General features: G+C 43.2%; 1 protein-coding gene across 1 annotated transcript in view; it reads right to left on the bottom strand.

The window, feature by feature from the left end:
• LOC112070532 (monocarboxylate transporter 8) overlaps positions 1 to 22,163 on the bottom strand; it is a 33,436-nt gene extending 11,273 nt beyond the window's left edge. Inside the window, exons 1-4 of the mRNA XM_024137957.2 lie at positions 21,120 to 22,163; positions 4,117 to 4,261; positions 1,955 to 2,192; positions 1,552 to 1,806 (exon numbers count right to left, since the gene is read on the bottom strand). Coding sequence (XP_023993725.1) covers positions 1,552 to 1,806; positions 1,955 to 2,192; positions 4,117 to 4,261; positions 21,120 to 21,627 — 1,146 coding nt within the window. The 5' untranslated portion in view covers positions 21,628 to 22,163. The remainder of the gene's footprint in view (positions 1 to 1,551; positions 1,807 to 1,954; positions 2,193 to 4,116; positions 4,262 to 21,119) is intronic.
• Between the last annotated feature and the right edge of the window lie 4,453 nt (positions 22,164 to 26,616).

Here is a 26,616-nt window from a genome sequence, read left to right as displayed (position 1 = left end):
CTGAATTACGCCTCAAAGGCGTAGTAATTTCTTGCATGTGATCATGGATTCTTTCATGTGTGTTATTCCCATGTTGAATTCACCTTACATAGAGGACATTGATTTTAATCTTGGTCATGGGATTTCAATGGAGAAACTGTCACACCCGTCGTGTGCTTGTCTCCACCCCCCATCAGGTGTCTCCCATTTACCCCCATTATCCTGTGTACTTATACCTGATTTTTCTGTTGGTCTGTTGCCAGTTGTCTTGTCAAATCTTACCAGCGTGCTTTCCCGTATCTCTAGTTTCTGTTTTCTAGTCCTCCCGTTTCTGACCATTCTGCCTGCCCCGACCCTGAGCCTGCCTGCCGTTCTGTCTCTGATTGATGCTGCCTTGGATTACTGACCTCTGCCTGCCCTGGACCTTCCGTTTGTCTGCCCCCTGTTTTGTAATAAACATCTGAAATTCAAACGGTCTGCCTCCTGTGTCTGCATTTGGGTCTCATCCTGAGTCGTGTTAGAAACTGGAATTTGTTCTCCTTATAACATTCCAAACTTCCATAACCATTCTTTGGAATAACAAATGTTTTCATCCACGCCCTCCTCTCAGAAGACCCGTAAACAGTGAAGCAGGAAGGGGCGGAGCTATAGGTGAATAATTTCCCTTCTCTCCTCTCTTCTCCACCCAACACCTGAATCTGATCCAAAACACAAAACCCTCTGAAGTCCTTTCCTGACCAGAAGCTTCTCTCCCCTATCAAGTTCATGTGAAATGTTTCCTCTGCTTTGATACTGCACTACATGGCACCAGAATAACATCAAGGGCCATAGGATACCCATGTTTAGGGCTGACCTAAAGCAAAGAGCTTCCTGAGTCAGTTTAGCAGCATGGGCGCTCACACAACAAAAGCCGGTGGCTTTGTTTACATCTGGGACTGGCTCTGGGGCCTGAGAAAACAGGACAGGCAGTGGGGAGGCTGCCTAAACATCTAAGATGTAGCAGAACGTCACACTACACATCCACCGCCCCCCTTCTCTTCCCTCCCTACCTCCCCATCTCTTTCCCTTCTTTCTACTCCTTCCCTCCCTCCTTTTTTCCTTCTGTCCTCCTTCCTCATCCCTCTGGGAGTTTTCATAAACATACTGCTGTGACAAGGTGTCTCCTTGATACTCTTCACATCACCATGCAACAATGTCACTAGCTACTTATTTTAGATAAGTGGGTCTGTCTGACACAATATGACAACCTAACCCAACACACACAACAATATTACAGATTTCCTCTGAAGTTGACTTGGTGAACTTTTGGTTGGAAAGTTTAGTTTTCCAACATACAGTAACATGCCAATCAAGGTGACACTAAAAGCAGTAAGGGCAGCATTATTTCCCCTCGCAAAAACAGCAACATTCTAAATGGAAATGGCAAGGTTACACATCATAGATTGTGCTGCAGATTATTATAATTCCACTCACAGCACAGGTGTCTCTGAAAACGGTGCCCTAAATACAACACAATATCAAGAACATGGTAAAATCTTCAAGAAATTATATTGATGGTCCCTGAGCCCTTACCAAGTGGATGTAGGGCACAAAGTAACCCAGCACGGCCGTAGCAACCCCGAAAGCCCACACCCGGTAGGTGACGATGTGGAACACCTTCAGGTTAAAGGCCTTCCTGACCTGGGTCAGGGCCCTGCTCCAGTGGCTGCCCCGGGCAGTGGCTCCTTGCTGAGGTGTTGACCCGACGGGGCCCCCTGGTCCTGGTGGTCCCATTGGAGCTCTCTGGGGCAGCAGGGGTCTGAAGGTCAGGGCCAGCAGGGCCTGGACCTGTTTTGTTGATGAGAACAAAAAAAAACACTTGTTCAATGTCGAATTTAACGTTTACTTCAACGAGTCACATCATTCAAAAAAAATCTGTAAGATGTAAACAAAAAGGCAGTGTCATGGATGATCACTGAACACATCACAACAGTACCAGCATGAAGAGGCTGAGGATCTGGAAGGTTCTGCTGAGGCCCAGCGGCTCCACCACCTTGGTGAGCAGCACTGGGAGGCCCATGGAGAACAGGCTGCTGCCAGCCGTCACCACGCCGTTGGCCAGGCCCAGCCGCCGCCGGAAGTAGTGGCCCAGAATCACCAGGGAGGGCTGGAAGGCAAAGGACGAGCCACAGCCAAACAGGATCCCATAGGTGAAATACCGCAGGCTGAGGGACCTGGGCGGGCAGGGATAGAGGTACAGTTGAAGTCTGAAGTTTACATACACCTTAGCCAAATACATTTGAACTCAGTTATTCACAATTCCTGACATTTAATCCTAGTAAAAATTCCATCTTAGGTCAGTTAGGATCACCACTTTATTTTGGTCAAACGTTTCGGGTAGCCTTCCACAAGCTTCCCACAATAAGTTGGGTGAATTTTGGCCCATTCCTCCTGACAGAGCTGGTGTAACTGAGTCAGGTTTGTAGGCCTCCTTGCTCGCACACGCTTTTTCAGTTCTGCCAACAGATATTCTATGGGATTGAGGTCAGGGCCTTGTGATGGCCACTCCAACACCTTGACTTTGTTTGTCCTTCAGCCATTTTGCCACAACTTTAGAAGAATGCTTGGTGTCATTATCCATTTGGAAGACCCATTTGTGACCAAGCTTTAACTTCCTGACTCAAGTCTTGAAATGTTGCTTCAATATATCCACATAATTTTCCATCCTCATGATGCCATCTATTTTGTGAAGTGCACCAGTCCCTCCTGCAGCAACACCCCCACAACATGATGCTGCCACCCCCGTGCTTCACAGTTGGGATGGTGTTCTTCGGCTTGCAAACGTCCCCCTTTTTCCTCCAAACATAACGATGGTCATTATGGCCAAACAGTTCTATTTTTGTTTCATCAGACCAGAGGACATTTCTCCAAAAAGTATGATATTTGTCCCCATGTGCAGTTGCAAACCGTAGTCTGGCTTTTTTATGGCGGTTTTGGAGCAGTGGCTTCTTCCTTGCTGAGCGGCCTTTTAGGTTATGTCGATATAGGACTTGTTTTACTGTGGTAATAGATACTTCTGTACCTGTTTCCTCCAGCATCTTCACAAGGTCCTTTGCTGTTGTTCTGGGAATGATTTGCACTTTTCGCACCAAAGTACGATCATCTCTAGGAGACAGAACTCGTCTCCTTCCTGAGCGGTATGACGGCTGCCTGGTCCCATGGTGTTTATTCTTGCATACTATTGTTCGTACAGATGAACGTGGTACCTTCAGGCATTTGGAAATTGCTCCAAGGATGAACCACACTTGTGGAGCTCTATAATTTTTTTAATGAGGTCTTGGCTGATTTCTTTTGATTTTCCCATGATGTCAAGCAAAGAGGCACTGAGTTTGAAAGTAGGCCTTGAAATACATCCACAGGTACCACCTCAATGGACTCAAATGATGTCAATTAGCCTATCAGAAGCTTCTAAAGCCATGACATCATTTTCTGGAATTTTCCAAGCTGTTTTGAGGCACAGTCAACTTAGTGTATGTAAACTTCTGCCCCACTGGAATTGTGATACAGTCAATTATAAGTGAAATAATCTGTCCGTAAACAATTGTTGGAAAAATGACTTGTGTCATGCACAAAGTAGATGTCCTAACCGACTTGCCAAAACTATAGTTTGTTAAAACAAGAAATTTGTGGTGTGGTTGAAAAACGAGTTTTAATGACTCCAACCCAAGTGTATGTAAACTTCCGACTTGAACTGCAAGTAAACAATGCAAAACTAGTTTTAATTATAATGGGTGAAGAGGTAGCATTCTCAGTACTGTGCGATGTTCCACACTACCCACGCTAGCATAACATAGCACCTAGAATATATATCAAATAAATGACTTCCTTATAAGTAGTAAGTTTGTGTCAATATGGAACAGAGCCTGTGACACCTTAGCATGAATGTGTAATTATCAGGTCACTGAGGGCAGGACGTGTAAATGATGATAGGCAAAAGGATTGGCAAAACATTCAAGGAGAGTTCTAAAGATTGTGAAMGGTTCTAGAAGGGCTTTAGAGTAGATGGGTTATAATAGTTATAGAAGGTGAGGAGTGTTCTAATGATTCTAGAATGTTTGGAGGGTTCCAAAAGGGCTCTAGAACAGAAGGTTCTCTTACGTTGCAAAGGCAGTGCTGAGGAGTCCGATGAAGGCCACGGTGGCCCCGCCCACAGCTGTCTTCCTGCAGCCGAAGTGATCCGTGAACATGGAGACCACCGGGGAACAGAAGAAGATCATGCCCATCGCCAGGGCCCCCACCCAGGCTGGAGGGAGGGAGGTAGAGACAGGTCGGGAAGAGGTAGGGGTGGAGGTAGGGTGGGAGGGAGGGAAGGAAGGAAGGAGGGAGATTGGTCTCCCCAAGGTTGTGGGAGATGGGACAGGTAAGAAAAAAGGAGGGCATGTGGAGAGGGGATGGGGAACAGAAAATGGTTAATATAATCCACACATGAACACATGGTTATTTTCAATATTGACACACTCAAAAGGTAAGGTGCATTCGGAAAGTATTCAAACCCCTTGATTTTTTCCAATTATTTCTAAAGTTTGGAAAGCTGGAAAGCCCCTCTTCAAAGGGGTGACACTCTAGACCCAAACTGTTACAGCCCTATATCCATCCTGCCCTGCCTTTCTAAAGTCTTTGAAAGCCAAGTTAACTTCTCTAGGATAGGGGGCAGCATTTGATGAAAAGCATACCCAAATTCAACTGCCAGCTACTCATCCCCAGAAGATAAGATATGCATATTATTAGTAGATTTGGATAGAAAACACTCTGAAGTTTCTAAAACTGTTTGAATCATGTCTGTGAGTATAACAGAACTTATTTAGSAGGCGAAACCCCGAGGACAAACCATTCAGATAAAAATATTTTGAGGTCACTCTCTTTTCAATGGGTTTTCATTGGGAATCCAGATTTCTAATTGACCTTCTTGCAGTTCCTACCGCTTCCACTGGATGTCAACAGTCTTTAGAAATTGGTTGAAGTACGGCCATCTTGAACGAGGGTCACTTGAAGTGTACTGTTAGATAGAGGCGCGTGACCAGAAAGCTAGCTACAGTTTGTTTTAATCCTGTATTGAACACAGATCATCCCGTCTTCAATTTTATCGATTATTTACGTAAAAAAATACCTAAAGTTGTATTACAAAAGTAGTTTGAAATGTTTTGGCAAAGTTTACAGGTAACCTTTGAGATATTTTGCAGTCACGTTGCACAAGTTGGAACCAGTGTTTTTCTGGATCAAACACGCCAAATAAATTGACATTTTGGATATATATCGACGGAATTAAATCGAACAAAAGGACCATTTGTGATGTTTATGGGGCATATTGGAGTGCCAACAACAGAAGCTCGTCAAAGGTAAGGCATGAATTATATTTTTATTTCTGCGTTTTGTGTCGCGCCTGCAGGGTTGAAATATGCTTCTCTCTCTTTGTTTACTCTGTTGCTATCCTCAGATAATAGCATCGTTTGCTTACGCTGAAAATACTATTTTTGAATTCTGACATGTTGGCTGGATTCACAACAAGTGTAGCTTTAATTTGGTATCTTTCATGTGTGATTTAATGAAAGTTTGATTTTTATAGTAATTTATTTGAATTTGGCGCTCTGCATTTTCTCTGGCTTTTGGCCAAGTGGGACGTTAGCGTCCCACATATCCCAGAGAAGTTAACAAACAGATCACTGACCATRTCGAATCCCACCGTACCTTCTCCGCTGTGCAATCCGGTTTCCCGAGCCGGTCACGGGTGCACCTCAGCCACGCTCAAGGTACTAAACGATATCATAACCGCCATCGATAAAAGACAGTACTGTGCAGCCGTTTTCATCGACCTGGCCAAGGCTTTCGACTCTGTCAATCATCGCATTCTTATCAGCAGACTCAACAGCCTTTGTTTCTCAAATGACTGCCTCGCCTGGTTCACCAACTACTTCTCAGATAGAGTTCAGTGTGTCAAATCGGAGGGCCTCTTGTCCACAACTCTGGTAGTCTCGATGGGGGTACGGTACCACAGGGTTCAAAACCTGGGGCCGACTCTTTTCTCTGTATATATCAATGATGTCGCTCTTGCTGAGGGTGATTCCTTGATCCACCTCTACGCAGACAACACCATTCTGTATACATCTGGCCCTTCTTTGGACACTGTGTTAACTAACCTCCAAACGAGATTCAATGCCATACAACACTCCATCTGTGGCCTCCAACTGATCTTAAATGTGAGTAAAACTAAATGCATGCTCTTCAACCGATCGCTGCCCGCACCCGCCCGCCCGACTAGCATCAKMACTACTGGACGGTTCTGACTTAGAATATGTGGACAATTACAAATACCTAGGTGTCTGGTTAGACTGTAAACTCTCCTTCCAGACTCATATTAAGCATCTCCAATCCAAAATTAAATCTAGAATCAGCTTCCTATTTCGCAACAAAGCCTCCTTCACTCACGCTGCCAAACATACACTCGTAAAACTGACTATCCAACCAATCCTCGACTTCGGCGATGTCATCTACAAAATAGCCTCCAACACTCTACTCAGCAAACTGGATGCAGTCTATCACAGTGCCATCTGTTTTGTCACCAAAGCCACATATACTACCCACCACTGCGACCTGTATGCTCTCGTCGGCTGGCCCTCACTACATATTCGTCGCCAGACCCACTGGCTCCAGGTCATCTATAAGTCTTTGCTAGGTAAAGCTCTGCCTTATCTCAGCTCACTGGTCACCATAACAACACCCACCCATAGCATGTGCTCCAGCAGGTATATCTCACTGGTCATCCCCAAAGCCAACACCTCCTTTGGCCGCCTTTCCTTCCAGTTCTTTGCTGCCAATGACTGGAACGAATTGCAAAAATCGCTGAAGTTGGAGACTTATATCTGCCTCAGTAACTTTAAGCATCAGCTATCTGACCAGCTTACCGATCGCTGCAGCTGGACACAGCCCACCTGTAAATAGCCAATCCAACTACCTACCTCATCCCCATATTGTTTTTATTTACTTTTTTGCACACCAATATTTCTACTTGCACATCATCATCTGCACATCTATCACTCCAGTGTTAATTTGCTAAATTGTAATTACTTTGCTACTATGCCCTATTTATTGCCTTACCACCTCACGCCATTTGCACACACTGCATATAGATGTTTCTATTGTGTTATTGACTGTACTTTTGTTTATCCCATGTGTAACTCTGTGTTGTTGTTTGTGTCGCACTGCTTTGCTTTATCTTGGCCAGGTCGCAGTTGTAAAGGAGAACTTGTTCTCAACTGGCCTACCTGGTTAAATAAAGGTGAAATAAAAAAATAAATGGTGGTGGCAGCATCATGCTGTGGGGATGTTTTTCAGTGGCAGGGATTGGGAGACTAGTCAGGATCGAGGGAAAGACTAACAGAGCAAAGTACAGAGAGATCCTTGATGAAAACCTGCTCCAGAGCACTCAGGACCTCAGACTGGGGTGAAGGTTCAGCTTCCAACAGGACAACGACCCTAAGCACACAGCCAAGACAACGTAGGAGTGGCTTCGGGAGAAGTCTCTGAATGTCCTTGAGTGACCCAGCCAGAGTCCGGACTTGAACCTGATCGAACATCTCTGGAGAGACCTGAAAATAGCTGTGCAGCAACGCTCCCCATCCAACCTGACAGAGCTTAAGAGGATCTGTAGAGAAGAATGGGAGAAACTCCCCAAACACAGGTGCCAAGTTTGTAGCGTCCTACCCAAGAAGACTCAAGGCTGTAATCACTGCCAAAGGTGCTTCAACAAAGTCCTCAGTAAAGGGTCTGAATACAGTTTTTTTATATTTTATATTATATTATATTTTATATTTTATATTTTATATTACATTTTCAAAAATGAATAAAAAACYGTTTTTGCTTTGTCATTATGGGGTATTGTGTGTAGATTGATGAGGGGGAAAAAAACATTTAATCTATTTTAGAATAAGGCTGTAACATAACAAAATGTGGGAAAAGTCAAGGGGTCTGAATACTTTCTGAAGGTCTGTGATGTCTGGACAGTCTATCTAAAGTACAACATGTCTGCTACCTGTCTATGCCCTGTCCGCAACATATTTACAACCCGTGTACAACCTCAAACTTTCACAACGAACCCGTTGACAACCTCCAGGAGCCCACGTGTGTGTACTGCAGAAGAACACGTCAGCGCGATCTAACCTGTTCATTTCGACATGGTGCTCATGACCACAGCAGTAAGGTTCACCTATTTATACACATGCTGTAACTGATATCCTGTATAAAACATGCAGTAGGCTTCTCAATAGGGCTCATCTGCATGTAGAAAAATGCTGTACCCTCATTATACAACCTATAGAATAACCATTGATCTATAATAATATCATGATGTACCCTCATTATATAACCTGTAGAATAACCATTGATCTATAATAATATGTTGTACCCTCATTATATAACCTGTAGAATAACCATTGATCTATAATAATAGCATGCTGTACATCTGTGCACAGTAGGGTTAACCTGCACTGCATAGAAACATGCAGAATCCTTAGTTGACCTGTATAAAACATGCAGTAGGCTTCTCAATATGGCTTATCTGCATGTAGAAACATGCTGTACCCCACCTTGTGTAACCTGTTTAATAACCACTGATCTGGGATAATAATAACAGAACATGCTGTACCCCACCTTATGTAACCTGTTTAATAACCACTGATCTGGGATAATAATAAAATAACATGCTGTACTACATGCTGTACTACCAACACATCTATTGGTCTGGGGGTGTTTCCAAGGGTATGGAAGTCCGACATAATAACGGCCATCTTTAAATCGGGTGACCCTGCTGATGTGAGTAACTACAGGCCCATTAGTATACTACCTGTGGTGTCGAAGGTTGTTGAAAAGTGTGTAGCAGAACAGCTGATTGCCCACCTCAACAACAGCCCCTTCACATTACACTCCATGCAGTTTGGCTTCAGAGCGAAACACTCCACAGAAACGGCCAACTGCTTTCTTCTGTAAAATGTGAAGTCCAAGATGGACAAAGGGGGCGTTGTTGGGGCTGTGTTTGTGGACCGAAGGAAGGCTTTTGATACTGTTAACCATGAGATTCTCATCACAAAATTGTCCAAGTTCAACTTTTCCCCCGATGCCTTGAGATGGATGAAATCATACCTTGAAGGCAGAACTCAGTGTGTCAGAGTGAGCAATGAGCTGTRGKCCACTCTTAGCTATGATGTGGGKYTGCCCCAAGGGTCAATACTGGGGCCCCTRRTGTTCAGCCTGTACATTAATGATCTGCCTTCTGTCTGTACTGYGTCTGAAGTTCAAATGTATGCAGATGATACAGTGATATATGTGCATGCAAAGAGCAAACAACAAGCTGCACAAGAACTCACTACTGTAATGGTCCAGGTTACAAAGTGGCTCAGTGACTCGTGTTTGCATCTCAATGTGAAAAAAACTGTCTGCATGTTTTTCACAAAGAGGGAAACAGATGCTACTGAGCCAGATGTCTATATGTCAGGGGAGAAGCTCCAGGTGGTATCTGATTTTAAGTACATTGGCYTCATACTTGATTCCAACCTCTCTTTTAAAAAGCAGGTGAAAAAGGTAATTCAAATAACCAAACTCAACCTAGCTAATTTCCGATTTATACAAAATTGTTTGACTACAGAGGTAGCAAAACTGTACTTCAAATCTATGATACTCCCCCACTTAACATACTGCTTGACTAGTTGGGCCCAAGCTTGCTGTACAACATTAAAACCCATTCAGTCTGTCTACAAACAGGCTCTCAAAGGGATTGATAGGAAGCCCAATAGCCATCATRACTGTTACATCCTCAGAAAGCATGAGCTCCTGAGTTGGGAAAATCTTGTGCAATACACCGACGCATGTCTTGTATTCAAGATCCTAAATGGCCTGGCTCCCCCTCCACTCAGTATTTTTGTTAAACAGAAAACCCAAACATATGGCAGCAGATCCACAAGGTCTGCCATGAGAGGTGAATGTATAGTTCCCTTAAGGAAAAGCACCTTTAGTAAATCCGCTTTCTCTGTGAGAGCTTCCCATGTCTGGAATACACTGCCATCAGACACACATAACTGCACCACCTATCACACTTTCACAAAAAACATGAAGACATGGCTAAAGGTCAATCAGATTTGTGAACATAATCCCTAGCTGTGTATTGCCGCTTTCCATGTTGTCTGTTGTCTGTAGCTTGTGAGGTGTGGAAACACTTTGTTGCTTTTATGGATTTTGTCTTGTTGCTTTTTGTGCCATGTTGCTCTGTCTGTATGCTACGTCTTGCTTGTCCTATGTTGCTCTGTCTGTATGCTACGTCTTGCTTGTCCTATGTTGCTCTGTCTGTATGCTACGTCTTGCTTGTCCTATGTTGCTCTGCATGTGCTCTCTGCTCATTTTATTGTCTGTATTGTAATTGTTTTTAATAACCTGCCCAGGGACTGCGGTTGAAAATTAGCCGGGTGGCTAAAACCGGCACTTTTACTGAAACGTTGATTAATGTGCACTGTCCCTGTAAAAATGAATACAACTCAAACTTTGCCAGTATGGTTAACCTGACCTGAATATAAACATGTTGTATCCCACCTTATGTAACCTGTACTGTATACCAACTAGAGCTGAGCGATATTGACAAAAATCCATATTGTGATAAATTGCCTGAATTGATGCAATAAGGATAAATAGAACAATAAATGTATAACAAAGTGCACCACAGTTTTTTTTTATTCTCCTTTAAACAACTACTATTAGTTTGAATTGTTGTGGCCATCAATTGTCCTATTAAAAATGTTACTTTAAAATATTACTTAAGTAGTTTGTGTATCTGTAGTTTACTTTACTATTTATATTTTGTACAAATTTTACTTCACTACATTCCTTAACGAACATAATGTACTTTTTACTCCATACATTTTCCCTGACACGCAAAAGTATTCTGAATGCTAAGCAGGACAGGAAAATGGTCCAATTCACAGACTTATCAAGAGAACATCCCTGGTCATCCCTACTGCCTCTGATCTGGCGCACTCACTCAACACACATGCTTCATTTGTAAATTATATCGGGGTGTTGGAGTGTGCCCCTGGCTATCAGTAAATAAATAAATAAACAAGAAAATGGTGCCGTCTGGTTTGCTTTATCTAAGGAATTTTTTATGATTTATACTTTCTTTTGATACTTAAGTATATTTTAGCAATTACATTTACTTTTGATACTTACTTATTGATGCATATTTCAAGTGAAATACCTTTAGACTTACTCATGTAGTATTTTACCGGGTGACTTCACTTTTGCTTGAGTCTCTATTAAAGTATTTTTACTTTTACTCAATATGACATTTGGTTACTTTTTCCACCACTGACAATCCCCCATATTAGCAAACTTATTTCAATTCAAACTAGATATTTCTCTAGTATAGGCTACTTATCTTAAATGAACAATATCACCAAAATGCCTGCAATAAGTGATCGGTGTCGATAATGTTCGGTTTATCGTCCCAGCTCTAATAATAACCATGTTTTTTTAAATCACCTTTGAGATTCTGTTTGTAATGAAAAGCACTACATAAAATAGAATCCATTATTATTATTAGCTAAGACAGCAAACTCAGCCATGAATAGAGATCCAGGTCCATGCTGTACTACTGTACCCAGCAGGGTTAACCTGACCTGAATAGAAACATGCTGTACACCACCCTCCTTATTTAACTTAGAAAATAACAATTGGTCAATGATAATAACATGCGGTGCTACTGTGCCCAGTGGGGTTAATGTGTTCAGACTACTGTGCAGAGACATGCTTTACCCTCCAGGGCAAACCATCCCTGGGTCTTAAGGGCCAAAGGTAGCTTTAATGTCTCCAGTCTGTTCTGGGTCCAACAGAAAGGGACTGCATCCCAAAAGGCACCCTATTCCCTATATAGTACACTACTTTTGACCAGGGCCCATAGGACTCTGGTCAGACGTAGTCCACCATATCGGGAATAGGGTGCTATTTGGAACGTGTCCTGGGTCACTGAACATGCCCACTGGTTGCACATTAGAACGGACAGTCGGGATGATGTGAAATCTGAGCAGACCCCATATTGCCCTTGGCAGCCATTCAATGTTTCTTCTTCCCCGGCCAAAGCAGTAAGCAAACATGACAGCTGGATATTTGTCGATATGACAGGTGACACTGGACCGCGACCCAGGTTAAAGTAAAATATAGATCAGTTAACTTGTTACAATGTAGGAGACTTGGAGAATGTACAGTTGATAAAAATATAAATGTTAGACCTCTCTGGGGTTACTGATGATAGAACATGAGAAGAAAGACTATTATTCATACAACATGCTGTTTTACAATAAAACGTCCAGTTAGCTGGTGTTTGTTTTAAGACAAATGGCTAACTGTAACTCACATCAGCCAAAAGGAAGCAAACCATGCAGAACGGACCAGTGGAGGAATAAAGACAGACCGAATCTGAAGATGCACCCTAATCACTATATAGAGTGCTACTTTTGACCAAGGCCCTGGTCAAAAGTAGTGCACTATATAGGGAATAGGGTGCCATTTCAGAGGCAGGTACAGAAAGCATATAGTAGAAACCCTTGTTGCTTGACCAACTCCACAGCCCTTCATTCCATCCAGCCCGAGCCCTATAATCTTCTCAACATCTTCACTCGCCCACCTTCCACCCCTCCATCTCATCACCCCATCCCTCCACCTCTCTCCCCTCATCCCCCACTTCTCTCCCTCTCTCACAGCAGCCCAGGGTCTTAATAATAAAACAGCCAGAGTGCACTCATAAAGAATTAGGTATGAACGCTTCAAAACAAGAAAGAAAGAGAGAGAGAGAGGGGGAGGAAACACACAGAGGGAGAGAGAAACACTTTCTAGTAGCATGATCCAGTAGCAGTGACAGACGTATAGTGACAGGCTCTCCTTCTCTCCCCCCTTCCCTCCTCTCAGGCCCCTGACTGCATGATTGTTCCTCAGATGCCAGGGGGGAGGCTGTTAGCTATTTAAAGAGACAGTGACCCCACGGAAGACACTAATTGTGTGAGATAAGCCGGTGATGACAACATTGTTTACGAGGCCTCATTAAGAGAATCACAGCGGGTGCGTTCCAAATGACACTGTATTCCCTATTTAGTGCACTACTTTTGGTATGCATTATGGGTATCTGAACACACTCACAAAAGAGAAAACAATGATGAAAGGAATGAAAGTGGAGCAGCAAACAGCAATATATTGTTATTCTATTAGAATCCTATAACTAACTACTAAATAATTAACATCTCATGATATCATATTCATTATTACAACTGTGATGTAAATAATAGCATTCGCAATTGTTGAATTTAAATGATCAGAGTATTGCTGCTCGGCTAAACTGAAAACAAAGAGTCCACTTTCTTATTATCCTTTGTGCAACACTGTTCTCTCCCCCTCGTTGAAAAAGCAGTCCTACTAGGCTTAGCATAGTTGCAGTATAGTGTAAACAGGTTGTTCAATGTGTTGTTCAAATGGCCTTAATGCAATGTGAGGACGTAAGCTACCTTGCAGCTTCTGCTCAAGGCATTAACTGGTCCCAGCAAACCGGGAACATTCCCAGGACATTAGCTAACATTCCCATTTAAGTTCTAGTTAGGGTTTATTCCAACATTAGGATGATAACATCAAGGGTTGGAACCAAAATTACACTACATCATCAAAAGTATGTGGACACCCCTTCAATTTAGTGGATTCGGTTTTCAGCCACACCCGTTGCTGACAGGTGTATAAAATCAAGCACACAGCCACGCAATCTCCATAGATAAACATTAGCAGTAGAATGGCCTTACTGAAGTGCTCCGTGGCTTTCAGCGTGGCACCATCATAGGATGCCACCTTTCCAACAAGTCAGTTTGTCAAATTTCTGCCCTGCTAGAGCTGACCTGGTCTACTGTATGTGCTTTTATTGTGAAGTGGAAATGTCTAGGAGCAACAACGGCTTAGCCGCAAAGTGGTAGGCCACACCAGCTCACAGAACAGGACTGCCGAGTGCTGAAGCGCGTAGCACGTAAAAATCTGTTCTCAGTTGCAACACTCACTACCGAGTTACAAACTGCCTCTGGAAGCAAAGACAGCACAATAACTGTTCGTCGGGAGCTTTATGAAATGGGTTTCCATGGCCGAGCAGCTGCACACAAGCCTAAGATCACCATGCGCAATGCCAAGAATCGGCTGGAGTGGTGTAAAGCTTGCCACCATTGGACTCTGGAGCAGTGGAAACGCGTTCTCAGGAGTGGTGAATCACACTTCACCATCTGGCAGTCCGACGGACTAAATCTGAGTTTGGCGGATGCCAGGAGAACGCTACCTGCCCCAATGTATAGTGCCAACTGTAAAGTTTTGTGGAGGAGGAATAATGGTCTGTTGCTGTTTTTCATGGTCTGAGCTAGGTCCCTTAGTTACAATGAAGGGAAATCTTAACTCTAAATCAAAAACATTGTCATTTTAGACGATTCTGTGCTTCCAACTGTGGCAACAGTTTGGGGAAGGCCCATTCCTGTACCAGCATGACAATGCCCACGTGCACAAAGCGAGGTCCATACAGAAAAGGTTTGTAGAGATCGGTGTGGAAGAACTTGACTGGCTTGCACAGAGCCCTGACCTCAACCCCATCGAACACCGTTGAGATGAATTGAAACAACGACTGCAAGCCAGGCCTAATCGCCCAACATCAGTGCCCAACCTCACTAATGCTCTTGTGGCTCAATGGAAGCAAGTCCCCGCAGCAATGTTCCAACATCTAGTGGAAAGCCATCCCAGAAGAAAGGAGGCTGTTATAGCAGCAAAAGGGGGACCAACTCCATATTAAAGCCCATGATTTTGGAATGAGATGTTCAATGAGCATGTGTCCACATACTTTTGGTCATGTAGTGTATTTTCCAATTGTTTGTTCTTAACAGAACCCCTATTTTTTACATTCCATTCCACTGTTCCGACCAGCTAAAGAAAGGTCTGAGCCAGTTCGAAACAAAAAAACATATGTTTATATTGTTGTTAACTTCTGTTCCATTTTTAACCTTTGAAATCAAGTTTTTTTTTCTTTCGTTTTTTTACATTAAGCTCAATAAATTACTTCACCAATCAGTGTGGATAGAGCAGGCAGAGAATTAAAAACATGTCAAACCTTTTTGTAGTTAATAAATCCAACGTGAAACGTGATCACTAGGCCTATAGTACCCTTAACTAGCATTAAAAAAGTTTATCCATTCTTCTCTAGCTAATTAAAAATCTCTCTTCCCATCTTCTGAATCAACCTTGTAACGTCAGTACAGTAGCCTACTGTATGCTTCGGAAGGGGGAGAAGCATAAACACACAGGCAAAGATTTTCAGCTTGCAGGCAGACACTGGAATACGTTTCTAGGTGCTTTGTTGTCTTATTTTGTGGGACTAGAAAAATATGCCTGGAATATAAAATTATGTTATTAACCTGTTGCCATGCTTTTAAAATAATGGTTCTGTTCTGGAACAGTATGGATCACTTTCGTTCCTGGTTCCATTTCTGTTCCTTGAAAATGTACGTTATTTTCCAGTTTTCAGTTCTGTTTCTGGAACCAGTTCTGTACCCTGAACTGGTTCTAACCCCTGGATAACATCCCAAAAACATTTTTGTTTTTTTATGAAATATCATTGGAATGTTCTCCTAACATTTACTAAAATGTTGTGCACAACCACCATAGAACATTCTCCTAAGGTTCTTATTAGATTTCCAGGTAATGTAATAACAGAATGTGTTCTGGGAATATTCTTGCAACATCAGACAAATGCTTTATACAAAAATTGTATAATCTTCAGCACAACTGGACAGCTTTTGTGTTTTATAACTTTTTGGACAACCTAATGAATGTTCTGGGAATGTTCACAGAACCAATTTTGGTTTGCTGGGTATACACACTATTTTCTGTATGCATGAGTAGGCTATATGCACAGCTGCACACTAAAGTGTGCTTTTTAAACAAATTGATCAATGGGTCTAATCTGTTGCTTAGCTTAGCTTCAACACACAAAAAGCAGTCCTAGGCCTGGAGTATAAGCACAGTTACAGTATAGTAAACTCAGAAACAGGTTGTTCAATGGGCCTAAATACACTATGAGGAGTGAAACTACCTTGCAGCTTCTGTGCACAATTAAGAGGCCTAAAGTACAAACAAGTATTTGATTGGGTCTAAAATGTGGAGGGAGTGGACTGGACAAAGGGCCCTGATCCAATTGAGATCTATTCTATTCCACAGCCTTCTGGAATGCCAAACACACTACATTATTCCTTAAGCTGCAAGTTGTTAGGATTTATAATGTAGCTGGTCGCTGCTCTAGTCTAGAGAGACTACAGAGAGGGTGAAGTATCGGAACAAGCTAATTACTCATGGGTAAATGATCAGGCATGGTAATGATAATGTATTGTCTTACAAAGTGAAAAGTCTTGACCAAGCCAGAACGGGCCATAAGGCTCAGGAGCCTGTTATTTTTTATTTTGCTCGCATGAGGCAGCTTGATGTATAGCTAAACCCTCTGGACAGGACGCTAGTCTATCGAACAGTACTTTAACAACAGTATCTTGTTCAATAATGGAAACAAATGATAACTATACATAAAAAATGGAGATGAAATCTGAAATCTAATTTCCTTTAAGTGGAATATGTTTGTCAGGTCCCAATTAACATATAAATCATAAACAGAACCTTCAATCGGGTTCAAAAGGAGCATCGAGGGGAATATTTCTACGGCCTAGAAGGATTGGAGACCGCATACAGATGGCTGTTGAATAGATTTATTTTTGAAATGATGGACCAACTGCCAATTTTAGGGATAGTTCCACTACTGCATACAACTGTATTCTATTCCTATTTAACTGACCATAATACTGTGCTGTAGTGCAGTGGTTCACAACCTTTTTTGGTTACTGGACCACCAACTGAATTTTGCTCTGTCCAGAGTACCCCTGAAGTACCCCCTCATGTGCATTTTACCACTAACCCTATGGACTCAGGAGTCTTTTCAAGTACCCCCTGTGGATAGGCCAAGTACCCCCAGGGGTCCTAGTACCCCTGGTTGGGAACCACTGCTGTAGTGTACTGTACGCAGGAATGTTATGTACAAACTAGTGTCGATATTTTAAGCATTAAGTGTTTAAATCTTGGTCAACATGCGCCAGATATCTGAGGCATTTTAAACGTTTCCCTCAGTCTGTAAGCCAGATGAGCTATTTCTTTTTCATGGCAAATAAAATGTAGTAAAATGCGCTGAGCCAGCAGGTCCAGACAGATGCAGTAAGAGGATTCTTGTTTGTTTTTCTGTAAATGAATGGCGCCAGACTGTCATGTTTGCTCTCTATTCATGTTTCAGGCCGTAGGACATCTCAAGGGCATCAACTCCCCAAATACACCCAACATAAAATGTATTTCTGGTGGTTGAATAAAGACATAAGGTGCTAACAGTAAATAACCCTTATGAGCATGGCCATAACAGTTCTTTTAGAATCCAGAAAGCTACAATAACAGGACACACACCCCCTCAATAKATCCCTGACTCTCTATTTCACTGGAACCCATAGCCATTCCAAGCCTTGTGAGTCACAAGGCCTAAGTCTGTATCTCTTTTAGCAACTCCCTGACCTGGGATCACTCACCCCATACTGTATGTCCATCACCCTCTCAATCTCTTTCCTCCCCTCACTCCCCTTTCCTTCCTTCTCTCCTAACCCGTCCTTCTCTCCTTCAGGTAATTAATCACTGGTCAGTTTGCGATTTGATAAGTGAAAGCAAAGTTTCCACCATTCTGCATTCACCAAGACAATGCTCTCAGATTTACAGTGGGTACGTCCCAAATGAAACACTATTCCCTATTCAGTGCCCTACCTTTGACTTGAGCCCTATTAGCCCTGGTCTAAAGTATTGTATCACAAAGGTAATATGGTGCCATTTGGGACACATATTGATATAAATTGGCATTAATCTTGCCCTGGAGGCAGAAATTAGCTATTTCTGCTAGATGGTCCAGCTGCAAATTCAAAATGTGCTATATGGTAAACATTTATGAAACCAAAAATGTGCCTGAGGTTAGGGTTAGTTGTGTGGTTAGGGTTAGGTTTAAAATCAGATTTTATGACTTTGTGGCTGTGCCAGCTAGTGAACACTCTTCAGAGCTGCCTCCAGGGCAAGATTCATGACAATAAATGCCAACCTGCATTTGGGACGCAAACGGTGTTAACTTCATGGAACTGGATGTTCCCTCACTCCTTCCACCCCTCATTCTCTTTTCTTACATGTCCCTCCCTCACTCCCTTCCTTCCTTCGCTTCACCGTGATACCTTCATAACTCACCGCCTCAGGCACTCCTTTGTTGATTCCCCTCTCACCCACCTGGTTCAGATCATGAAACTATTGTTTTGATGAAAGGATTTCTTCCATCTTGACATGTGGATCCTTCTACACACTTAACCCACTGTTGTTGATACCCCCAGATAATCTCAGGCCATTATTTGTACCTGTGTAATTACATAGTAATAATCTAAACATGACATGTCTGTTTTGTAGAGATCCGGAATCATTGATCAAAACAAGCACCACTGGGAAGTGATTGGTACCTCATTTCCCTCCTCATAGCTCTTATGAGGAGAACTAGTGTGTCTTAGTGTGGATATTTTTTTAACTGGGCCTGGGATCTAACTGGGCACTGATTTCACAGAGTTCACATCAATGTAAATTATCCTTCATGTCTCACTCTAGAGAGGTATTTGGAGTAGGTACTGGCCTGGGCACTGCACTCAGGGTGGGCTCAGCTGAGAGATGTGATTCTGTGCCAGGCAATCAATAAGCCCCACAGGAGGTTGGTGGCACCTTAATTGGGGAGGATGGGCATGTGGTAATGGCTGGAGTGGAATAGGTGGAATGGTATCAACAACATCAAACACATGGTTTCTTTGTGTTTGATGCCATTCCATTTGCMCCGTTCCAGACATTATTATGAGCCGTCCTCCCCTCAGAAGCCCCTTCTGCACCGTACTGTTTCCCGGGGCGAGCTAGTGGAGCTGGGGGATCTGACTACAGCTCACTAGTCTAATTCCTTTTGATATGAGAACAGTGGACGCCTTTTTCCAAGATTAGAAATCAGGTTCCTGACTGGACCCAAACATTTAAAGTCTTAACGAAAGTAAAATAAGAGAGGGAGATGTCTTGACACTCGTCATCCGATTAAACTGGGGTCGTTGTTTTGGGAGAGAGGAAAGACCTCTCCCCTGGATGATGGCCTAAAAGTTTCAGTTGAAATCCTGAGAACATGTACACTTCCATAGCAAGAATGTATACAGAGGTAAACATATCTCGGTCCTAAAAATGAACCTAGGCCATCGTCAGACCCTTTCTGAGAAATGAGAGAGCGTTAGAGAAAAGACAATTGGCTTTCTTTTTAGCCACAAACATGTTTCACCCTAAAGCCACAAACATGTTTCATCCTAAAGCCACAAACATGTTTCACCCTAAAGCCACAAACATGTTTCACCCTAAAGCCACAAACATGTTTCACCCTAAAGCCACAAACGTTAAATCCTAACAATATAAGTGGTTGAGACAACTCAAGGTCTCACGGTGAGTGTCTGTGGTGGCACCTAAGCAGTTAAACATTGAAACACTAACTGAGCTGCAGCTCAATGATAACTGAGCCGTGGACAGACTATAGCCTCACCTATACCACAATGCCTGTCCCTCATCCCTCCTCACCCACTGTGAAACATTTATAGAAGTGCAAACTAACCGCACGTACCTGGCCTGCATCAGGGCCTGTATACACTAAAGAGTTACCCCTTATACTGTAGATCATCCCTGGCCTGCATCAGGGCCTGTATACACTAAAGAGTTACCCCTTCTACTGTAGATCATCCCTGGCCTGCATCAGGGCCTGTATACACTAAAGAGTTACCCCTTATACTGTAGATCATCCCTGGCCTGCATCAGGGCCTGTTACACTAAAGAGTTACCCCTTATACTGTAGATCATCCCTGGCCTGCATCAGGGCCTGTATACACTAATAGCCTTAGTTTTCCCTTAAAGATCATAATGAATTAGATCTCATGAACAGGATGGGACCTGATCCTAGATCAGCACTCTTACTCTGACACGCTTTGTGACGGCCTTGATGTAGTGAGGCAAAGAGCTGTGTGTGTGGTGTGTGTTGTGTTGTGTGTGTGTGGTGTGTGTGTGTGTGTGTGTGTGTGTGTGTGTGTGTGTGTTATAAAAGAAAAGCCTGATAGTAATCCTAAACAGATTGGGGGTGAAGATTGAGGCCACAATATAGTGGCACACACTAGTGCCTTTGTCACATGGAAAATAAATTAACAACATGAGCGGAGAACATAGGACGCATGTTATCCAGCAGTATGAAAGAATTAGAGCCGTGACCAGAAAGTTAATGTAAGGCAACTCTGGTGCTATATGGCCTGGTATAGTCTATACATTAACTTGAAGTAGGCTAAAGTAGACTGTAGAAGGCTGAGAGTCTTCAGACACATGATGCTGAGACTGAAGTAGTAGCCTAAATTCTCTGACACATCTGAAGAGCAAAGACGGATATGATCAATAATCAAAAATGTCATTCATGTTTTACTTCAATATCTTCTTGAGACAATGCTGGGCATTCTTCTATACTGAACAAAAATATAAACACAACATGTTAAAGTGTTGGTCTCATGTTCCATGAGCTGAAATAAAAGATTCAAGAAATGTTCCATATGCACAAAATGTATCTCAAATTTTGCGCACAAATTTGTTTACATCCCTGTTAGTGAGCATTTCTCCTTCGCTAAAATAATCCATCCACCTGACAGGTGTGGCATATCAAGAAGCTGTGCTGTGCTGGGGACAATAAAACGCCACTCTAAAATGTGCAGTTTTGTCACACATACAATGCCACAGATGTCAAAATTTTGAGCGAGCATGCAATTGGACAAAATTGATGACATTTTTGCATTTATATATTTTCGTTCAGTATGACTGGGTTAATTTGACCCTTCTCGCTTACCTTCGACAGTAAGTCACCATCAGTAGACTAACTTTAACAGGTTGCAACAGTTACAGGACAGACTCACCTACTTTAAACTGCGACGTTTTGTCATTGGGGTCTGCGTGGTCTTTCACCAGCATCATGTGGAGGATACCGAAGGAGTTCTGTATCCCGAAGATGGATCCATTACACCAGGTAGCAGCGAAAACAACTAACCAGCCGAACCCGCCTTCGGGTGGGACGAACCCGGGGCTCTGCCCTGGCATCGGTGCCGGGGACTGAGAATCCGGTGACACACCGGGTTTACAATCGAGACATCCAGCCTCGATGAGCTGGATAGTACTGTCCTCATGTGGGATCTTGCATTCGCTATCTCCCAGGTCCTGTCCCTGGTTCTTCTGTGCTTGCTGGTTCTCTTGGTCTTGGGGAGAACCACCGTTCTGCTCAATTTCAGAGTCAGCTGTAGCCTCATCACAGTTTTCGGTCGGCGGCTCGCCGCTCGATACTTCCTCCTCGGTCCGATTTTCTCCTTTCCCGTTGACCCCCATTTTATCCTGTCCAGTAGAGGGGTTACTGTTGTGTTCTGGGTGCATCGCTCATGCATCAGACAGCGACAGTAGCCTATTGATTGACAAGGACTGTCTATAGAAAATAAAAAGTAGGATTCTTTCTGCTCTGCTCTTCCAGTAATTGTAGGCAAAGTCAAGTCACAGCACCAAATTCAGTATCCGAAGTGCTGCTATAAAATTGGTTGTATAGTGAAAGGACAGGCACGTCTTATTTATTTATCATGGTATAAAGCAGGTGTCGACGAAGCCTATTTACAGGGGAAATGATGACGCCAGAAAATATTTCAATTTTGCTTTCCTGCTCCGTAAAAAATGTAAATCAACCTGTGAAAACGTCTGCTGCTCGCCAACCTCAACTCAATCTCGTCCTSGCGCTGCACAGAGTCACCGCTGTCCACATCGTGTAGCCTAATCTGTAAACAAATGAGTGTCGGCTCCTCCTCTTTCATGGGTTTAATGTTACATTGGAATATGTGAATCTCTCGAACCGGGGTTTTCAGGACCACGGTGTCAACACAGAAAATAACCTTCATTCAACAACTGCCCCCGCCTCCACGACCTCCGTCACCAATGACCGAGCTCAGGGATGTATTAAAGATTCCTGCAGTACGAGATTACGGAAAGACTCGAATGTCGCCCCACCCCTTCTGCTGTCTCTGCCATACACTACTCGAACTATATTGGAAGGCGCAGCCGCAACTGAATGAATGATGTTGATGGAATGGGCCAGCATTCTCCATCAAAATATAGCAAGGTTGGTCTATTGTTACAATGTTGCAATTGTCGAAGGCTACAGTTTCCCGCGAAAAAGTGTCAATGTAACAATTTCTCGCGCAATTTTGGATCGGGTAAATCGCAACTGATTTAACTTCACTCAGCCATGATGCAGCCTATTTTATCAAGTTTCAAGTTTTAATGTCACACGCACAAGTACAATGAAATGCCTTTCTTGCAAACGCAAAGCCCCAAAATGCAATAAACAATAGCATTGTATTACTAGAAAATAAGAATAAGAAATATGAAATTCACAATAAACTATAAGTAAGTAAGCATTCTATATACAGGAAATATTTAAAAAGTCAGTTCCAATACCATATTTACATGGCAGGGATACTGGAGTGATGGAGGTAGATATGTATAGGGGTAAGGAGACTAGGCCACAGGATTTAAGTGCAGGTGTGTAGAGTCAGTATAAATGTATGTGCATATTATGTGTGAGTGAGCAAATGATGGAGTGTTTGTGTGTGTTGGAGTGACAATGTGTGTGAGTGTGTAGGGCCCTATGAGTGTGCATAYGGCCTACACATAGAGACAGTGCAAATACTGAAATAAAAGGTCAATAAAGATACAAGGTAACTCGGTCCATGTAGCTATTTTGTTAGCTATTTTTCAGTCGTATTGCTTGGGGATAGAAGCTGTACAAGAGCCTGTTGGTGTCAGACTTGACGCACCGGTACCTCTTGCCATGCGGCAGCAGAGAGAATAGTCTATGGCTTGGGTGGTTGGGGTCTTTGACGATTTTCCGGCTCTTCTTTTCACACAGCCTGATATAGAGGTCCTGGATGCAGGGAGCTCGGCCCCAGTAATGTACTGAGCTGTCCGCACAACCCTCTGTAGCGCCATGCAATRGAGGGCGGTGCTATTGCCATACCAAGCAGTGATGCAAACAGTCTAAATGCTCTCAATGTTACAGCTGTGTGACCTTTTCAGGCTTTCGAATCAAATCAAATTTTATTGGCCACATACAACAGTAAAATGCTTACTTACAAGACCTTAACCAACAATGCAGTTTTAAGAAAACACCTAAAAAAAGAGTAAGAGATAAGAATAACAAATGATTAAAGAGCAGCAGTAAATAACAATAGCGGGGCTATATACAGGGGGTACCGGTACAGAGTCAATGTGCGAGGGTACCGGTGTCGAGGTAGTTGAGGTAATATGTACAGGTAGGTAGAGCTATAGAAGGGACTATGCATAGATAATAACAGAGAGGAGCAGCAGCGTTCGGGGGATCACCATACAATGCCACAGATGTCAAAATTTTGAGCGAGCATGCATTGGACAAAATTGATGACATTTTTGCATTTATATATTTTCGTTCAGTATGACTGGGTTAATTTGACCCTTTCGCTTACTTCGACAGTAAGTACCATCAGTAGAATAACTAACAATACATACACGTACAGGACAGACTCACCTACTTTAAACTGCGACGTTTTGTCATTGGGGTCTGCGTGGTTTTCACCAGCATCATGTGGAGGTACCGAAGGAGTTCTGTATCCGAGATGGACCATTACACCAGGTAGCAGCGAAACAACTAACCAGCCGAACCGCCTTCGGGTGGGACGAACCGGGGCTCTGCCCTGGCATCGGTGCGGGACTGAGAATCCGGTGACACACCGGGTTTACAATCGAGATCCAGCCTCGATGAGTCGGATAGTACTGTCCTCATGTGGGATCTTGCATTCGCTATCTCCCAGGTCCTGTCCCTGGTTCTTCTGTGCTTGCTGGTTCTCTGTCTTGGGGAGAAACCGTTCTGCTCAATTTCAGAGTCAGCTGGCGCTCATCACAGTTTTCGGTCGGCGGCTCGCCGCTCGATACTTCCTCCTCGGTCCGATTTCTCCTTTCCCGTTGACCCCATTTTATCCTGTCCAGTAGAGGGGTTACTGTTGTGTCTGGGTGCACGCTCATGCATCAGACAGCGCAGTAGCCTATTGATTGACAAGGACTGTCTAAGAAATAAAAAAGTAGGATTCTTTCTGCTCTGCTCTTCCAGTAATTGTAGCAAAGTCAAGTCACAGCACCAAATTTCAGTATCCGAAGTGCTGCTATAAAATTGGTTGTATAGTGAAAGGACAGGCACGTCTTATTTATTTATCATGGTATAAAGCAGGTGTCGACGAAGCCTATTTACAGGGAAATGATGACGCCAGAAAATATTTCAATTTTGCTTTCCTGCTCCGTAAAAAATGTAAATCAACCTGTGAAAACGTCTGCTGCTCGCCCTCAACTCAATCTCGCTGCCTGCGACAGAGTCACCGCTGTCCACATCGTGTAGCCTAATCTGTAAACAAATGAGTGTCGGCTCCTCCTCTTTCATGGGTTTAATGTTACATTGGAATATGTGAATCTTCGAACCGGGGTTTTCAGGACCACGGTGTCAACACAGAAAATAACCTTCATTCAACAACTGCCCCGCTCCACGACCTCCGTCACCAATGACCGAGTTCAGGGATGTATTAAAGATTCTGCAGTACGAGATTACGGAAAGACTCGAATGTCGCCCCACCCTTCTGTGTCTCTGCATACACTACTCGAACTATATTGGAAGGCGCAGCCGCAACTGAATGAATGATGTTGATGGAATGGGCATTCTCCATCAAAATATGCAAGGTTGGTCTATTACAATTGTCAATTGTCGAGGCTACAGTTTCCCGCGAAAAGTTCAATGTAAATCCGCCAATTTTGGAGGGTAAATGCAACTGATTTAATTATCTCACCAGCATGATGCAGCCTATTTTATCAAGTTTCAGTTTTAATGTCACACGCACAGTACAATGAAATGCCTTTCTTGAAAACGCAAGCCCAAAATGCAATAAACAATAGCATTGTATTACTAGAAATAAGAATAAGAAATATGAAATTCACAATAAACTATAAGTAAGTAAGCTTCTATATACAGGAAATATTTAAAAAGTCGTTCCAATACCATATTTACATGGCAGGGATACTGGAGTGATGGAGGTAGATATGTATAGGGGTAAGGAGACTAGGCCACAGGATTTAAGTGCAGGTGTGTAGAGTCAGTATAATTGTATGTGCATATTATGTGTGAGTGAGCAAATGATGGGGTGTTTGTGTGTGTTGTGAGTGACAATGTGTGTGAGTGTGTAGGGCCCTATGAGTGTGCATAGGCCTACACATAGAGACGTGCAAATACTGAAATAAAAGTTCAATAAAGATACAAGGTAACTCGGTCCATGTAGTATTTTGTTAGCTATTTTTCAGTCGTATTGCTTGGGGATAGAAGCTGTACAAGAGCCTGTTGGTGTCAGACTTGACGCACCGGTACCTTTGCCATGCGGCAGCAGAGAGAATAGTCTATGGTTGGGTGGTTGGGGTCTTTGACGATTTTCCGGCTCTTCTTTCACACAGCCTGATATAGAGGTCCTGGATGCAGGGAGCTCGGCCCAGTAATGTACTGAGCTGTCCGCACAACCCTCTGTAGCGCCATGCAATTGAGGGCGGTGCTATTGCCATACCAAGCAGTGATGCAAACAGTCTAAATGCTCTAATGTTACAGCTGTGTGACCTTTTCAGGTTTCGAATCAAATCAAATTTTATTGGCCACATACAACAGTAAAATGCTTACTTAACAGACCTTAACCAACAATGCAGTTTTAAGAAAACACCTAAAAAAGAGTAAGAGATAAGATAACAAATGATTAAAGAGCAGCAGTAAATAACAATAGGGGGCTTATATACAGGTACCGGTACAGAGTCAATGTGCGAGGGTACGGTGTCGGGTAGTTGAGGTATATGTACAGGTGGTAGAGCTATAGAGGGACTATGCATAGATAATAACGAGAGGAGCAGCAGCGTTCGGGGGAGGGGGGGGGGGGCAATGCAAATAGTCTGGGTAGCCATTTGATTAGCAGTTCAGGAGTCTTATGGTTTGGGGTAGAAGCTATTTAGGAGCTCTTGGACCTAGACTTGGCGCTCCGGTACCGCTTGCCGTGCGTAGAGAGAGAAGACACAGTATGACTAGGGTGCTGGAGTCTTTGACAATTTTTAGGGCCTTCCTCTGACACCACCTGGTATAGAGGTCCTGGATGGCAGGAAGCTTGGCCCCGGTGATGTACTGGGCCGTACGCACTACCCTCTGTAGTGTCTTGCGGTTGGAGGCTGAGCAGTTGCCATACCAGGCAGTGATGCAAACAGTCAGGATGCTCTCGATGGTGCAGCTGTAAAACCTTTTGAGGATCTGAGGACTCATGCAATTTTTCAGTCTCT

Source organism: Salvelinus sp. IW2-2015, unplaced genomic scaffold (assembly GCF_002910315.2).
Source record: "Salvelinus sp. IW2-2015 unplaced genomic scaffold, ASM291031v2 Un_scaffold1352, whole genome shotgun sequence".
Lineage (NCBI taxonomy): Eukaryota > Metazoa > Chordata > Actinopteri > Salmoniformes > Salmonidae > Salvelinus > Salvelinus sp. IW2-2015.
Note: the sequence above shows the minus strand (reverse complement) of the source record. Positions and strands in the feature narration are given on the sequence as shown.